The sequence below is a fragment of the Sitophilus oryzae genome, unplaced genomic scaffold (genome assembly GCF_002938485.1).
Source record: "Sitophilus oryzae breed Bouriz unplaced genomic scaffold, Soryzae_2.0 scaffold_1207_pilon_pilon, whole genome shotgun sequence".
Lineage (NCBI taxonomy): Eukaryota > Metazoa > Arthropoda > Insecta > Coleoptera > Curculionidae > Sitophilus > Sitophilus oryzae.
This window is the reverse complement of record NW_022145846.1, coordinates 64,462-83,486: the sequence shown is the minus strand read 5'-3', so window position 1 is coordinate 83,486 and position 19,025 is coordinate 64,462. Positions and strand designations below refer to the sequence as shown.

At 33.7% G+C, this 19,025-nt stretch overlaps 1 protein-coding gene across 1 annotated transcript in view; it reads left to right on the top strand.

The window, feature by feature from the left end:
* The window catches only part of LOC115891946, a gene marked incomplete at its 3' end in the record, with an annotated part of 189,922 nt that overhangs the window by 111,018 nt on the left and 59,879 nt on the right, over positions 1-19,025 (top strand). The window contains 13 exon segments of the mRNA XM_030912557.1: positions 3,965-4,180; positions 7,270-7,452; positions 7,527-8,018; positions 8,075-9,559; positions 9,615-10,904; positions 10,961-11,248; positions 11,308-11,625; positions 13,647-13,964; positions 14,020-14,337; positions 14,489-14,803; positions 14,859-15,179; positions 17,917-18,240; positions 18,297-18,947. Coding sequence (XP_030768417.1) covers positions 3,965-4,180; positions 7,270-7,452; positions 7,527-8,018; positions 8,075-9,559; positions 9,615-10,904; positions 10,961-11,248; positions 11,308-11,625; positions 13,647-13,964; positions 14,020-14,337; positions 14,489-14,803; positions 14,859-15,179; positions 17,917-18,240; positions 18,297-18,947 — 6,519 coding nt within the window.

The window sequence follows — 19,025 nt, the reverse complement described above, 5'->3', positions numbered from 1 at the left end:
TTTATAATCTTTGGTATAGCCCTAGAGTGTTTTTTTTTTCAGTTGGACAAAATTTGGGTTTTGCTTTGATAAAAACGGAAAGTTTATATTTTTTTTCATAACATCCTGATCAGTTTTTATCCTAAAGTTGAAGCTGTAATATTGTTGAGTTTTGGTTAAGATATTTTAAGAACCTGGATTATAATACAGGGTTGCGCCTCTCATACGATGCGAAGACTCCAAGGAGAACGATAGTTTATGTCAAAATGAAATTTTGGGAGCTTATGTAGATTAATTGAAAGCATTTTATAAAAATATACAGAGTTATACAGGGTGTCCCCAAAAAAAGTTACTGAGTAAAAGAAGTATATGCCTAAAATGTAAAGATTTTGACATATTTTACATTTTGCGAAAATGAAGGGTAAATTTTAAATTTCAATAACAGCTAGCTATATTTTAATTTACCCTGTAGAGCCTGATATTTAATTACAATAATCATTGTATGTTAAAGTAAATTAAGATTTGACCCGAAAAGTTATACAGGTTCAGACAAAATTAATATGGAACATTGGCCACATTTAACAGCGCAGTCATGTGAAGTTCTACCTCGAAAAGCAGTTACAATAATTTCTCTCATGTTTTCGACAATAGTTGGTCGAGTTTTGTAAACACTGGCTTTAACATATCCCCATAAAAAAACAGACTAGATAAAATCAGGAACATTTAAGTATTCTGTTAATTAGTGAATACACACTGCATTCACCAACACATAGAATCATATCAATTCTCTCTGATATAGGATAAGTTTGCATATTCGGCAATTTTCTAAGATTTTTTTTGTTTTAACTGATATTAAATGATAACTAGTTGTTAAAGTTGGACTAATTAGACAGCTATGTTGTGAAGTAACGTCAGACATACCACAGGAACCCTAGATTTTGTCAAATAATAAAGATCTACTGACACTAAATCATAAAAATGAAAATATCTAGGAAAATCTTTGTTTGAGGGGTAGGAAACCTAGAGTATTTTGAAGAGACTTGAATTCCCCTTTGAAATCCTATCGGAATAATATACTGGGTGTTCCATTTAAAATAAAAGAGTAACTTGCTAATGACCAATGTTCAATATTAATTTTGTTTCACCCTGTACAAGTTTTTGGATCAAGTTCTAATTTAATTTAAAGTACAATAGATATTTTAATTACATATTAGGCTATACCGGGAAATTCCAATTTAGGTAGCTATAAGTAAATTGTTCTTTATTTTTAGAAAATGTTGAATATGTCAAGAACCTTACATTTTAGTCATATACTTCTCTAATAAAACTCACCTTTATTTTTCTCCCAGAATCCGAAAATCAATTAATATATAGGGTGTTTCATTATAAAAAACACAACTTTGATATATAACTTTATTTGGGAACACCCTTTAGAACTCTCTATATTTTTAAACAGTGCTCTGAATTAACCTACATATGCTCACAAAATTTCATTTCAATACAAACTGTCTAGAACTCTAGTTCTCCTTGAAACATCCGCGTCGTATGAGAGGCGTCACCCTGTATATAAAAATTGTTTCTTCGTTTATCTTCTCAAGTTCTTATACTTACATATTCCAGAATGAGGAAGAAATAGAAACAAAGCTTTAAAATGTTTATATGAAAATAACTTTAATTACCTAAATTAGTATTTATCCTTATGATATGTAGATTCACAATACCTAATAATAGTGTGTATGTTTTACACTATAATAATAATGACGCCTTAAAATACAGTTAAATGTTTCTTTTTATGATATTTATTCATGTTCGTATTTAAAAATGTTTCTATTTTTAATAAAAGTTCGCATTTAGAATATACAGGGTTGTTCACCATATACAACACGGAGTATTGTAGCTAAACGATTAGATTTTTACAAATTTAAGTTTTGGGTTCGTTGAATGACTATTAGAGCTAAATTTAAAAATATTTTTACAACCTACAGAGTGTCCCAAATAAGTAAAAAATATTATAGTTGTATTTTTTTAAATGGAACATCCTGTATATTATTCTATTTTTAAATTCTACGATTGAAATAAAGGTAAACTTGATTAAGGTTTATCATACTTAAACCTTACTGTTTTTTGAAATATTTTTAATTTTATGAAATTACAGTAAAAATTTTAAGCCTTCATTTCTCCAAGGGTATCGAAGTTTTTAATACTAAATATTTACTGAAGTTTATTGATTGATCAAATATTGTGTTGCAATAATAAACAAAATACTACCTTATACAGACTGTCTAAAAATTTATATTAAATAATTACTATTTTTAAACGGCAATAACTTGTTTAATTTAAATGGAACCCTCTGTATATTTTACGAGAATCAGATACACAATTTAATTGTCTATCAAATTGTATTATACCATTTTTTACCTATCTTTACAAATTTTCGTAGAAAATGCATTTTTTATAATTTAAACCTCATTTATCACCCTATACCCATGGAATATTGACATTTTAGATGATTTTTAAAGATGTAACAAATTTTCAAAGAGTACCAGATACTACTATTGTCGATATAGTTCGGTTATTTTATTAAAAGATAAAAAAACCTGTTTAAATATTTTTTGTTAAAGAGGACCAATTAATATGATTCCAGTATTCAAACTACATTAATTGATTTTTTACATTGATTAATAATAATAATTGCTCCAAATACAAAAAAACTGAATTTTGTATGTGTATTAGACAGTGTGGTAAAAAGTAATAACTAATAAATTTTATTTCATTTTTGACGAATGCTTATTTATGACAGACGTTCACTTTCATAACTTATGATTGTATTGATTTCTGAGTCAAATCCACATTTATTTAGAATAATTTATTCATTAAAACAATTAGTATGTAATTAACTAATTTTTGGGTAGAAATAATGGTGGTCTATTAATAATTAGTAATATTTGGTATACTCTTTTATAAAGATTTAAATAGTTTTCTTTTTGTAAACAAATGGGCCTTGCAATATTATTATTTTTATCACCTGTACATTTTGTATATATGTTGCTTTAAAAAATCTAAAATGTCAATAGTCCATGGGTATAGTGATAAATGAAGTCTAAATTAGAAGAAAATGCATTTTCTACGAAAATTTTAAGAGATAAGTAAAAAATGGTATAATACAATTTGATAGACAATTAAATTGTACATCTGATTCACGTAAAATATACAGGGTGTTCCATTTAAATTAAACAAGTAATTGCCGTTTAAAGCTAGTAATTATTTAATATACATTTTTCGACACTCTCTATAAAATAGTACCATTTTTATTATTGCAACGCAATATCTGATCAATAAATAATCTTCAGTAAATATTTAGTATTAAAACCTTTCATATCCTTGGAGAAATGAAACCTTAAAATTTTTACTGCAATTTCATAAAATTGAAAATATTTCAAAAACGGTAAGGTTTAAGTATGATAAATCTAATCAAATTTACCTTTATTTTAATCGTAGAATCCAAAAATAGAAGAATATATAGGGTATTCAATTTAAAAAATACAACTATTATATTTTTTACTTATTTGGGACACTCTGTATCTTGCAAAATTATTTTTAAATTGTAGCTCTCATAGTCCTTTAACGTACCCGAAGCTTACAATTTGTAAAAATCTAATCGTTCAGCTACAATACTTCGTGTCGTATGTGGTGAACAACCCTGTATAACATAATTTAAAATACTTTATTGAACTCCATATAAAGCTTGTAACATATATCTGAAGACCTACCTTGTCAAATTAACAATAATTATAATATAGAGCTTGGTTACACAATATAGGTATAATAAATCTCTTTAAATGGTTGGGGTTAAAGCCGTGACTTAACTTGTAAATACGTTTTTTTCTCTAAGATTCTAAATGTAAACCAGTCCTTTATTAATTTACTTTATTGTATCACCCTACCTAACAACTAAAAAATACTAATTAACTTACATTCCTACTAGCATCGCCTAGCGAAAGGGCGCCTAAGCCTTGCGAGTCTGACACGGACTGCCTCGAGTCGGAGGCGTGTTACTTGTCTCTTTGCCAAGATCCTTGCGAGTTTACACGAGCCTGTGCAGCTAGTGCCCGGTGCCAAGCCAAAATGCACCGACCGATATGCACTTGCCCCATGGGATTCGAAGGGAATCCTGCGGTCAAGTGTTCCAAATCTCCTACAAGTAAGATAACTTTGTCACTGTATATATTATCTTGTTTCATCTGTCGCGTAATTACCAATAATAATTGTAACACTAATATTGTAACGATTAATCGTAACGTTTAACCAACACCAGTCTAAATTAGAAGAGTAGAACCAGTTTTGTTTGTTGTCTCAGTTTGTTCTAGTATGTAACGTTTTTTATATCTATGGAAAGATAACTCATCAATCGATTATTTTTTTGACTTTATACTCTGAAAAAAAGCATGGTAGACTCTAAACAATTCTCTCCAAGTATGAGCTCTTAATTTTAATAGGAAAGTCCTCCGCCTTTCAGTTTTCTATTTTTTCTCTATTATTAGCAAGAAAAAATCATAACTTGGTATCTACTATTTGGAAAAAAATATATGATAAGTTTGTAGGAAATTGAATTCTCTGCAAAAAAGGTCTCTTACAGTTTTTTTGTAAACCTAGCCTTTCGAAAGTTATTTATTAATGGTTGAAGTTTCATTATTTTAAGTCAGATTTCTTTTTTCTTATGAATTTTATAACTCGTTAACAAAAATTATTATGATATGGGCAACTCATGGTTTTGTAGGAAATGCACTGCTCTACAAAAATGGTTTGTAAAAAATGTCTATACCTATGTGGCGGATTCATCTCTCCAAAAAATCCTATATGGGTTTTTCGCCACTGCAAGAAAATCTACAAAATAAAATGGTTATTTTATGTAAACACTTCTGCGTTAATCCCAAACTGAAACAGCTTGTCAGAAGTTAGGTTTAAAGATATACAAATTTGCCTAACGAACAAAAAAAATGCTTAACGTTCCGAAAAGATAAATTTTACATTGGTGAAACATCTAGACCCTTAAATTTTCGAATTAAAGAACATAAATATTATTTAAGAAAGGGAGACTTTCACAAAAATAAGATTTGTCAGCACTCATGGTACACAGAGCACAGAATAAATTTTAATAACGCCAAAATTATAATGAAAGAAGCGATAGCCTACATACAATCTAATAAAAATAAATGTATTGCTCATGCATCTGTAGATGTTAGTAATGTATGGCAATCGCTTTTGTGATTTTAAAGAACATAACATAAATAAACATAACATATGTAAAAATTAAAAATAATCATACAGAAAATTTGGGGCCTTTTGGTTTGGTTTGGTTCTGTTTTAAAGAACTAAAGTGTTCTCGAATAGTTGAATTTAAATATTTTTAAATAGTTTGTTTCTTTATTCTTTGTAATTTTTTGCTTCCGACGACGGAAAGAGATAAACTTTCCGAAACGTTAAGCATTTTTTTGTTCGTAAGCAAATTTGTATATCTTTAAACCTAACTTCTGACAAGTTGTTTCCGTCCAAAAAGCAATTTTTTCCCCAAAGCCTACCATGACTTCACTGAATCATCGTTTCTTGTTCACTGTTGTTAATATCTTAATTATTAGATATTAATACATCTGGTATTAGGGTATTCTGGTATTTCCTCGATTTTAAAATAAACTAACTGTTTCAGTCTTATTTTTTTGTTAGAATGGGCATAATCAAGAGGGCTACTGATACCGTGTTGTAAAAATAAGGTCATTAAGGGCTTATTTTTTGGTATTTATTATAATTTTGCTAATATCTTCGGTGTGAAAAAAGATATCAAGATGCGGTTTTCGCTGACTTTTTAAGCTTTTACTACTCTTTACTATCGGCTAAAATTACATATACTATCGTATTTAATTTTTTTGAAAAAACGCGCCATGTTTGTTAAATTGTAAGAAAGCGCCCCCTAGCGTCTACGTTCAAAACCTTATTATTAGTATTTTTATGGTATAATATAGAGTAAGAAACGCACTTTTAAGCAAGCCCTCGTTTATTGGATTCTGATCATCCAGTCCGGAGTTATTAACATTTAAATAAAGTTAGATCTAACCTTCCCCCACCACTTTATTTTAGCAGATAGGGGAAAATGGTTCTAACAAAAAAAAATTCCAAATTTACTGAAGATTATGAAGCTATTATTTATAGTGCCCATTATCTAGGCAAAATTCTGTAAAAATTCTATTTTCTTATTTTCCATAGCAGTTGCGCCCTCTAGCGGCCGTTTGAACTTGAAAATAACTTCCAGCAAATTCTCATAGCCCCTTTAGTTATAAATATTTTTTTCCGTTAATTTTTTGATTAGTAATTCGAACAATTCCAATCAAATAATATCTCAGTTGATAATTAAATAAAAAAAACTTTTTGATAAAAATTTTTTTTTCCTTCTAGATCAATACTTTTTATATAAAATTTGTCACAAAAACGTTATTTACTCGAAATTTAATGAATCATTGGGAAATTCTCAATTAGAAAAAATGTAATAACTTTTTGTTTCAATGTACATGTTTAGGACTAAAAAATCTAGAAAAAAGTTTAAAACATTTTTCTGTTCATATAAACTCAAATTTTAACAAATTTTCCCGAAACTCATAAAATAAATTAATTGGAATTGTTCGAATTATTAATCAAAAACTGTTAAAATTATTGTGCATTGAAGTTTGAGGATGAATATCTTTTAAACGGTTAATTTAATCGACTAGTCATAAGAAACCATTTTTGTAAGAAGAGAATTTCCTACAAAATTATGAGTTGCGTATATCAAAATGATTTTTTGTTAACGAGCTATAAAATTCATAAGAAAAAAGGAATCTGCCTTAAAATAATCAAACTTCAACCTTTAATAACTTTCGAACGGTGAGGTTTACAAAAAAAAATTGTAAGATACTTTTTTTGTAGAGAATTCAATTATCTACAAATTTGCAAGAGATATTTTTTTTTCAAATAGTAGATACCGAGATATGATTTTTCTTTCTAAAAATAAGGAAAAAGTAGAAAACCTATTAAAATTACGAGCTCATACTTGGAGAGAATTTTTTGAGATCTCTGCCAACCTTTTTTTTCGGGAAAAAAATATTCGATTTTTTTTTACCCACCCTACTGCCGATAAAAGAATATGTAAAATTAAGAATGAGTTATCTTAACCATAATCGTTTTATATAAAATTATACATATTTGTAAAAAGTACTGATGTAAATAATATTTCTTCCTCTTTTCGCGCACTCTTCTCTTTAGTTGGTTGCACTAGCAATGAAGAGTGTCCCCTTAGTGAAGCATGTATAGCTAATGCATGTCAAAGACCCTGTGATGTTCATAACCCTTGTGCTGCCCAAGCTGTTTGCATCAATACGAATCATGGATGCGATTGTAGTTGCGAAGAAGGTTACCAAGGCAATGGTTTTGTTGGCTGTGAACCAGGTAATATACTTGCTTATTAAGATAAATATTATATTTTAAATATATAAATCACTAAAAAAAATATGTAATTTTAGTTTTAGATTATAAGCCTATTTGTCAATATAATGAAGATTGTCCTCCAAACAAGCTCTGCGACAGATTGAACAGATTATGTATTAATCCTTGTTTCGAAGACTCTTGCGGAGATAACGCCGAGTGTATTCCCAAAAATCACGGTACCGAGTGTAGATGTTTAGCAGGTTATGAAGGAAATCCATTTATAGAATGTACAAGAGTTCAAGGATGCCGACACGATGAAGAATGTTCCAGTAATGAAGCCTGCATTAACAGTCAATGTATATCACCGTGCAATTGTGGAGCTAATGCCATCTGCGATGTAATCTATCATAAACCTCATTGCAAATGTCCCGCTGGATATCTAGGAAATGCGGCAATAGCTTGCCAAGCTCCTACTAATCCATGCGATCCCAATCCTTGTGGAACAAACGCGCTTTGTGAATTAGATAACGGAAACCCTATTTGCTTCTGTCCTAAAGGATTAACTGGAAATCCATTTAAAAATTGCAGTAAGTATTTTAAATAAGTCTTCGGTATACGTAAAAAATCGTTATTCGTTTTTCAGTTCCAGAAGGGGATGAATGTACACCAAATCCATGTGGACCTAATTCTGGATGTAGAGTCGTCGGCGGAAGCGCTGTATGTTTCTGTCTTCCCGAATATGAGGGTACTCCTCCGCAGGTACCTTGCAGTTTGCCAACAAACCCTTGTGACCCATCGCCTTGCGGACCTAATACTCAATGTACTATTCTATCTAACGGTTTTGCCAAATGTACGTGTCTCCCTGGTTTCTTGGAGAGCCCCAATACTATTCGTGGGTGCGTAGAAGCTAAAAATCCTTGTGAACCAAACCCTTGTGGCCAAGGAGCATTTTGCGATCCTCATGGAGAACCAGTTTGTTATTGTCCACATGGTACTCTGGGTAACCCTTACAAAAGCTGCGCAGCTTCGGTTGAAAAAACTCTTTGCAGTCCTGGTCCATGTGGTGTTAATGCTGATTGTTATGTTTCGAGCAACGAAGAACAGTGCTTCTGCCGCGTTGGCTTTATTGGAAATCCATATGTGGGATGTAGGCTTGAACCACCTAGTCCCTGTGTGCCCAACCCTTGTGGACCAGGGGCACAGTGCGTAATAACTCCCGATGGAAATTCTTTATGTCGCTGTCCTGAAGGTATGGGAGGTGACCCAACAGGCGCAATCGGCTGCTTTGGATTCGAGTGCGTAGTTGATGAAAACTGTGGAGATCATCAAGCTTGTATTTCTTATAGATGTATGGACCCTTGTCCAGGATCTTGCGGTATAAATTCCGAGTGCCGTGTAGAAAAGCATCATCCTGTATGCACCTGTAAACCAGGACTCACAGGAAACCCTATCATCAGATGTTTCCCAGTACCGCAGCCTCTTCCACAGCATAATCCATGTATGCCAAATCCCTGCGGTCCCAATACTATTTGTCAAGTTTTATCCGATCGTGCTGTTTGTTCTTGTTTACCAGACTTCCACGGAGATCCTCAGAGCGGATGTCATCCAGAATGTTATATTAATTCAGATTGCCCAATTAATAAAGGATGCATAGATAGGCATTGTAGGGATCCTTGCGCTCAAAGTCACTTATGTGGGGTTAATGCCAATTGTCAAGTCAGAGATCACACGGCAACATGTATTTGTAGTGAGGGCTATAGGGGAGATCCATTTTTACAATGTATTAAAACACCAGTTGTAACAATTCCAACATATCCTAATATTACCACTCAACCATGTGTACCTTCTCCTTGTGGAAATATGGAATGCAGTTTATATGGCACACAAATAGCTGTCTGCGATCCATGTTTGGGCCCTGAAGCTGCTTATAATCCGCAATGTCGACCAGAGTGTTTAATAAATGGCGACTGTCCATTCAACAAGGCATGTATTAGGTTTAACTGCATAGATCCGTGCCCTGGATCTTGTGGAATTAATGCAATATGTTCAGTAGTAGCCCACGCACCAATTTGTTCATGCCCTGCTGGTTTAATAGGAGATCCTTTCCAGCAATGTGTTGTTCCACAAAGTAAGATAATTTTTAATTTATTTATTTATAATTACTAACTTTATTTAATTTTTAGCCCCAGTAATAGAAGAAGAAACATGCGAAAACGTGAGATGTGGTGTTAATGCTGATTGCATAAAAACAACCAACGGTTTAGCCTGTGTCTGCAAAAAAGGATACTTTGGAGATCCTTGGTTAGCTTGCCGACCAGAATGTGTAATTAATCCAGATTGTCCGTTGAATAAGGCTTGTATAAATGAAAAATGTCAAAATCCTTGTGATGGAGTATGTGGAGTAGGCGCACAATGTGATGTAATTAATCACATCCCAGTTTGTAGTTGTCCTCCAAAGTACACTGGAGATCCTTTCGTAGCTTGTTCGATAGTTTCATATCTTCCTCCAGCACCACCTGAAAATCCTTGCGATCCATCACCATGCGGACCATTTAGTAGATGTCTTGTATCTCATCAAGGGTACGCTACATGTTCTTGTCTACCTAATTATCAAGGAATTCCGCCAGCATGTAAACCTGAATGTATTGTAACCTCTGATTGTCCGCCAATTAAATCGTGTATTAATCAAATATGCACTGATCCATGCCCAGGCACGTGCGGTGTTGGTGCTGTATGCACCGTTATAAATCACAATCCTATTTGCAGTTGTCCAGCCGGACAAGAAGGCGATCCGTTTATAAATTGTTACACGGCTGTTGTTGAAGAGCCTAAAATACCATTTACTACGGCAGAACCTATTAATCCATGCAGTCCATCACCTTGCGGTCCGAACTCGATTTGTCAAGTCAAAGAAGATCGACCAGTTTGTTCCTGTGTAGCAAATTATATCGGTAGTCCACCATATTGTCGACCCGAATGTTCAATAAACCAGGAATGTCCATTACATCAGGCATGTCTTAATCAAAAGTGTATAGATCCGTGTGTTGGTAACTGCGGCCCTAATGCTAAATGCGACGTAGTAAATCATACACCCTTCTGTAGTTGCCTGTCCGGATATGAAGGAGACGCTTTTATCGGTTGTACAAAAATTCAGAGACCAAAAGATCCATGTAATCCTTCTCCATGTGGAGAAAATGCTCAATGCAGTTACAATAATGGGGCGGCTAAGTGTTCCTGCATTCCTCCTTACATAGGAAATCCATATTCTGGAGGATGTAGACCGGAATGTTCTACAAATTCCGAATGTCCATCTAATTTGGCTTGTTTGTCTTTACACTGTAGGGATCCTTGTCAGGGTTTATGTGGGTTTAACGCTGAATGCAGTGTTTTCAATCACGTTCCTGTGTGCACCTGTTCTAAAGGACTAATAGGAGATCCTCAAGTTTCGTGCGACAGGCCACCAGTAAAAGAATGTAAGAGACTAAAACTAATATTAAATATTTAGTAATTACTATCGTATTTGTTGCAGCTCTTTGCAAGCCATCACCATGCGGTCCAAACAGTGTATGTCGTGAACAAAATGGACAAGCAGTTTGTTCATGTCAAGTTGGATATTTTGGAGCTCCTCCACGATGTAGACCGGAGTGCCTTGTCAGTTCAGAATGTTCTCTAGACAAGACATGTATCAATCAAAAATGCGTAGATCCTTGCCCTGGAACATGCGGAATTAATGCTAAATGTCAAGTTCACAATCACAACCCGATTTGCAGTTGCCCACCAAACTTCGTTGGCGATCCATTTGTTCAATGCACAGAAAGTATGAAACAACTTATATTCTTATATCTCTAGACAAGTTAAACTAAATATTTTTTTTAGAAATAGAGAAAGAAGTCCCTACTACGCCTTGTATTCCATCTCCTTGCGGCGCTAACGCAGAATGCCAGACAGTATCCAACCGGGCAGTTTGTCGTTGCTTGAATGGAATGTTCGGAGCTCCGCCCAATTGCAGGCCGGAATGTACCATTGACCAAGATTGCCCGATGAATCTTGCTTGTGCAAATCAAAAATGCAAGGACCCGTGCGTCGGCTCATGCGGTTTTAACACGGAGTGTACTGCCATCAATCACCGTCCAGTATGCAGCTGTCAAAGCAACTTCGAAGGAGATCCATACGCCGGATGTAATCCAATCGCAGGTAAGGCGCATGTAATAATAGTTTTTGGTGTTGGATACAATGAAAATGGTCCAAAAAATACTACAAAATTGAATATAATATGTAATATATATGAGTTAAATTTTCAACGAAAAATACGTGAATTATTACAGTGATTCTAATTATATACGGGTATCTCTTAAATAAGTGCAGATATTTTTGGGGGTGGTAGATCTGGACAAAAGAACTACGAGTAGATAAGGTCTTCCTATACCCATAATTTCGGTAATCCTTAATAAAATAAATATACAATTGTAAGGTTCTCTCCCTTTTTGAGAACGCTTACGGACGCCGAGTTGCCTTGGTCCCTGCTCGGGCGCCAATTAGGCTAGAAACCTGAAGTCAAATTAGCCAGAACTGAAAATGTGTTAGGGCGAGGCCTAAGATTTACCAGTACTGTTGTCACCTTTATTACAATGGTAATAGATGTATTGCCAATATTTCTTTTATAACGCTATTAAAATGTTCATAATTTTTATTATCTATTGTTTGGAATAAATTAGAGGAAATATTTGAAAATAGTATTCGAGGCATTAATAAACGTAGAATCCAAAAAGGTTTTTATTGGACAAGAACTTTGCACGATGTAATTTATATATTAATAAAGATACTTTATTATTATTTATTATTATTATTAAAAGTAGCTGGGACCCGCTTACATAAGCGACGATTGCTTAGACAAGCTTTATTTCCCCATAGTTTTACCTATTAAAGAACATCGCTTAATATGAAAAGACTCTAACTATTCGAACACATAAACTAAGTTATTTGTAAGTACTTAAATAGTACCTAATATGTTAACTATTTTTGTTAAAATCTAATGTTATATTTTTTTACTGTACTATGAACATGTTTCGTTATATGTTCATACAATGCATTTTGTTACATGTTTCTAAATCCTACAATACAACAATTAGAAACATTTTTTGAATAATATAGGGGTTACTATTTTTATTTATCTTATTGGCATTATTTTTACTTTTATGTTCAGTTAAAATTCAAAGTTGGGGATCGTCGTTTTAAATCATGTTAAATTGATTTAGTCTTATTAAAGTGTGCGTTTTTTCTAGAATTAGCAGCAGAGTGACATGAATAAAAGTTTATTTTCGTATTTTTATGTCCAAAATTAAAACTACTGTGAAATTATAAACCTACTAATATGCAGAATGTGGGTATCGTAAGAAGTGGCATCGATTGATCAAGAGATTCCGTGAGAATAAAACTGGAACACCAAAAATTTTTATTTTTATTTTTCCGGAAAATGTCAAGAAAAATGTAAAATATTCCGCAATTTTTTGACAAAGTACACGTTCAGTAACGATAACAAGGAGCCACGACCATCCTCTGTCAAAAACACTGCGACCAAAGTACACGTTACTACCACCTAAAATGCTTGCATCTCGGCTTGCACTTATTTAGGAGATACTTTGTACGGTATTGCTGTAAATACAACCGTAACTACTGACGAGAAGACGAAGGATTTTAATCACAGTAAAATGAAATATAAATAAATAATTTTGATTTTCAATAGGCTTAAACAAAATTCCTATTTACTTAAATCTGTAATTGTAACTGTACAAAATGCAACTGATGTTTCGTATGATTAGTGGATCTATAACTTGATAAATTCAATTTTACCTTCTTGACGTACAATAATTCACGAAGTAGTTAACGTAAATGTATTAATTTTGTTAATTTAAAAAAAATAATAAAATATTTAAAAAATAATATTTTTTCGTAGCGTTGTATGGAAATTTTTATACACTAAAGCAATCACTTAATCATATATTACGAAATAAATATGAGTTTCCAAGAATGTAATCACAAATTAATCAACACTTTATTCACCTTTGTAAGCAACAAACTTAGGCATCTGTTGTACTACATTTACCCCACTGTAATTATTTCTTTTCTATTACTATTACTTTTTATTTTTCAACTCTATCAACGCTTTACTTTTTCTCATGTGTAGTGTACATAAATACTTTCACTTTTCCTTGTAGTCGTAGAAGAACCGCGACACCCTTGCAACCCATCCCCATGCGGTGCAAATGCTCTTTGCAGAGAACAAAATGGAGCGGGCTCTTGCTCTTGTATAACAGGGTATTTCGGCGATCCGTATTCAGGTTGTCGTCCTGAATGCGTAACCAGTAGTGAATGTGCCCATAACAAAGCTTGTCTCAATATGAAATGCGTAGACCCTTGTCCTGGAACTTGCGGCGTTAACGCAGAATGTTCTGTTATTAATCATAATCCGCAATGTTATTGTACTCCCGGCTACACAGGAAATGCGTTGATTTTGTGCCGAAAAATTGAACCCAGTAAGATTACCAGATTTTATGTCATATTAGATACCCTACAGTTTTAATATTTTAGTTGTTGTCGAAACGCCAAAAGAGAACCCTTGTGTCCCATCACCTTGCGGCCCTTACAGCACGTGTCGCATTCAAGGGCAAAGACCGGTGTGTTCTTGTATATCAGGCTATTACGGATCTCCCCCCATGTGTAAACCTGAATGCATTATCAACTCTGAATGTACTTTAGACAAGACATGCCAAAATCAAAAATGCGTTGATCCTTGTCCAGGAATATGTGGGATTAATGCTCTATGCAGAGTCGTAAACCATAGCCCTATTTGTAGCTGCCCTCAGTCCTTTGAAGGAGATCCCTTTATTAGATGTTTACCGGAAATAAGTAAGAACTGTCACAAAATAATCGGCTTTTACAAGTCTAACAACCAAAATAACTCTACTAAAATAACACAGAGCTTAACAAAAATTATTTAAGAGAAACTAAAACGAGTAATACCCTAACCCCAAAATTTTAAACGAAAATTGTTTTTTAGAACCGCCAGTTGCTATCGAAATATCAAATCCATGCATCCCCTCTCCTTGTGGGTCTTTTGGAGAATGTAAAAATGTGAATAACAGAGCAGTATGTTCATGTTTACCAAATTATATTGGACAACCACCCAATTGTAGACCAGAGTGTGTAATCAATTCCGAATGTTCTTTCAATAAAGCATGCGTTAACCAAAGATGTAAAGATCCGTGTCCAGGATCTTGCGGCTCCAATGCTCAATGTAATGTAGTCAATCATGTTCCTGTATGCTACTGCTTTGAAGGTTATACAGGTGATCCATTTTCTGGATGCCAAAAACGTAAGATATTGAAACCGAAAACGCAATTACTCCCTGATGTCACTATCACTTTTAGTAATCGCTATCGAAGAACCCTCACATCCGTGCAACCCTTCACCTTGTGGGGCAAATGCCAACTGTAAAGAATATAATGGAGCGGGATCGTGTACTTGTATAACTGGCTACTTTGGCGACCCCTATACTGGATGCAGACCCGAATGTGTACAGAACTCTGACTGCCCTAGAGATAAATCATGTGTTAACAATAAATGTAAAAATCCTTGCTCTGGAACATGCGGACTTAATGCAGAATGCTTTGTTAGAAATCATGCTCCAAATTGTGATTGTTTACCTGGATTTACAGGGAATCCAACTATATCTTGCCACCAAATACCCAGTAAGATTTACCTTATTCCTTAATACACCAACCGGCACGAAAAACGGGCACTTTAAAATTTGGATGTATTTTAAAGTTTAATATATTTTGTTCTAGTCGTCCGATTTTGATGATTTTTAATCAATATGTAGCTAAGTTATTTGACTTTTTAGTATCTCCTTCTAAATTAAAAATGAAAGTTTTCATCTGTCAATTATACAAGGGAAAACAAAATGTTGATATTTTGGTGAAAGTCTGAAACACCCTGTGGAATATCATGGAGGAATATCATCAAGACAACGAGGAATTTAAAAATAAAATTTTCTCTTCTAGGTACATCCTTTCTAGATAGTTTGTTTTTTTGGTTCATCTCAAATAGCTTTATTTTTGTTGGAGATATTCGCTTTTGAAGAAGACACTAACATTTTTTTCATAATTGTTACATTAGCCCATGCCTTTGCTTTTGTACCTAGTCAACAGTTTAGTAAGTTGTGTTCGCCTTCTTGACATAAGATTTACTTTATTTGATATTCTTCTTACAGTCCAGTCACTTACATGTACAGGGTGGGTCAAATTGGACGCTTTTAAAGGGAAACACCCTTTTCTATAGGAGAAGAAAACTAATATCGGTGTCTGGAGCTCAATTTTTATCAAAAACATGATGGTGAAAACCGCACATTGATATCTGTTACCGTTTCGGAATTACGGGGTGTTATTCAAAAATGTGCATTTTTAACAAATCGCTGTAACTTTTTTGCTGTAGAAAATTTTGTATTTTTATGAAAACATTTCCAAAGCACCTTTTTACGTAAAATTTAATGGTTTAAGTATAAGTTTTTTAAATTAATAATTTAAGAGTTATCAACAGAAAAATTGATTTTTATATGGGACCCTGTTTCTAAAAATATAGCACACTTGATATTTTGCTCAATTCCTCTTCGAGATATAGAGTTTATAAAAATTCGCCCACTTTGAATAAGTAGGCTTTGAACGACGCCGGCTGTAATGCAAAAAAATCTAGCTGTGAGCAGCAATTAAAACGAAAATAATATTTGCAATGAGAGATGCAGAATTTTATAACAAATTAAACTATATTTATCAACATCAACACATTTAAACTATTATCTAATAATAATAAAAATAAATAGCAAACCAACACATGAAATTTTGCTACAATTGTTCGATATATCGACTTTTGTTATTGACAGACGGAGCCGTTTTTGAACATTTCTCTCGGTATTCATTAACTCAGTAGGAGTGAAAGATACCCTCGCATAATTCGCACTCGCACTTCTTATTCTTGTCTAGATTATAGGGGCAATTTAAAAATAAGAACCTTTATTCTTCCGCAAAAGATATTCATATTATTAGATTCATAAGCACTAAGTCCGGCAGCCTCAACGGCCAACGACTGGGATCTTGGTTAGGCTATTCAATTATTCCCGAAATTAACTGCAAAAATTTGCTGATAACTTCTTCGTTCTGAGGTGGTGCCTCGTCTTGCTGGAAAAATATGTTTTCGAGTTCCATTAGGGGCCATTAGATCATCAATAAGGGGTACAAAGCCTACTAGTTAAAAGTGGCAAACCTTTAAAAATGCTGTATTTCGAAGGAGATTATAACAAAATATTAAGTGTGCTATATTTTTGGAAAGGTAATTTTAAGTCCCTTTCAATTAATTAAAAATTAACAGGGTGTCCCAAATAAAATATCAATTTTTCTATTGATAACTGTTAAATTATTAATTTAAAAAAAATATATTTAAACCATTAAATTCTACGTGAAAAGGTGCTTTGGAAATGTTTTCATAGAAATACAAAATTTTCCATAGCAAAAAAGTTACAGCAATTTTTTAAAAATGCACATTTTTGAAAAACACCCCGTAACTCCGAAACAGTAATAGATATCGATGTGCGGTTTTCACCATCATGTTTTTGATCAAATTTGAGCTCCAGACACCGATTTAGTTTTCGTCTATCTCCTATAGAAAAGGGTGTTTCCCTTTAAAAGCATCCAATTTCACCCACCCTGTACATTCCTTAGATGCAATTCATTATAAATTTGAAAAGCTGGCAAACGGCGGTTTCTTAGCGATAAACTTATAATAAGTCGATCGTCTCGATTCGAAGTTCCCATACGAAGGTTCCTGGACGTCTAGCACATGGACTTGTCTCGAAGAAGCCACTGCACTGTACTTCGTGCACAACCAAATCTGTTAGCGACATAATTTTGATCTCTATCATCTTCAATTATTAAAGCAACTATAGCTGATACAACTTCTGGACTAAAAACCATCTCTGCTAGAGTCAGCCAACAGTGACATTACATAAATCATAAACACTATTTCACACTGAAAGTTTTTGCTGACTGGGACTAAAAGCAAAGGAACAGTTTTAATGTAAAAATTACGAAAATTATTAGTGCCTTCTGCAAAAGCGAATATCTCCAAAAAAATAAACTATAGAGAAAAGATGCACCTAGATGATAAAATCATTTTCAGGCTCCCTGCTTTTTTAATATATTGCACAGAGTGTTCCAAACTTTCACCAAAATAACATTTTGTGTTCACTCGAGGTGCTAAAAAAAGAGGTACTAAAAAGTCAAATATTCTAGCTACAAATTGCTTAAAGAATCTTCAAAATCGGTCCACTAGAAAACAATACAAAAACTTTAAAATACATCAAAATTTTAATGTGTCCGTTTTTCACGCTCGGGAGTGTAGTTATATAGTTTACATTATAATTGGTGTTTACCTTAGCAATAATTGAACAACCAAGAGAACCAATAAACCCATGTGTACCATCTCCTTGTGGACCTTATAGTCAGTGCAGGGAAATAAATAATAACGCTGTATGTTCTTGCTTGCCAAACTATATTGGGGCTCCACCGATGTGCAAACCGGAATGTGTAGTCAGTTCAGAATGTTCGCAAGACAAAACATGTATAAACCAGAAATGTAAAGATCCTTGCCCTGGTTCCTGCGGACTTAACGCTAAATGTACAGTTATAAATCACAATCCCATATGTACCTGTCCGTCAGGATTTACAGGAGATCCGTTCATTCGGTGTATAGAGGAAATCAGTAAGATTTATTATCCTATTTGTAATATTAAAATTTTCTTTGTGATATTCTTTTAGAGCGTCCAATAATTGAAGAGCCTACCGGTAATCCGTGTATTCCAACACCTTGTGGCACAAATTCGAACTGTAGAGTGGTAGGAACACAAGCTGTATGCTCGTGTTTACCAAATTATATTGGCCGCGCACCAAACTGTCGACCGGAATGCACAATCAATCAGGAATGTCCAGGAAATTTAGCTTGCATTAACGAAAGGTGTAAAGATCCTTGCCCAGGCACTTGTGGATTCAATGCTCTTTGCATCGTTACCAGACACTCGCCCATTTGTCAGTGCCAAGCAGGTTTTACCGGTGATCCATTTAGCGGGTGTTCTCCTATACCTATCGTAGCTCCTGTTGAAATACCACAACCTTGCAATCCATCTCCTTGTGGGGCAAACGCTATCTGCAAGGAACGAAATGGGGCAGGTTCGTGCTCTTGTTTACCCGAGTATTTTGGCGATCCGTACACCGCTTGCAAACCTGAATGTGTAACAAATTCCGATTGCTCGAGAGATAAGGCATGTTTCAATAATAAGTGTAAAGATCCTTGTCCTGGAATATGTGGAATTAATGCCGAATGTCGTGTATCTAATCATGTTCCGTCTTGTTCTTGTCTGAGTGGATATACTGGAAACCCGTCTGTCTCTTGTCATATTATCGTTCAACCAAGTAAGTTTGAAAAATAGTATCTATAAAGTCGGTTTAAAGTAACTTATAACAATGTTTCGAATATCTAACAATGTTTCA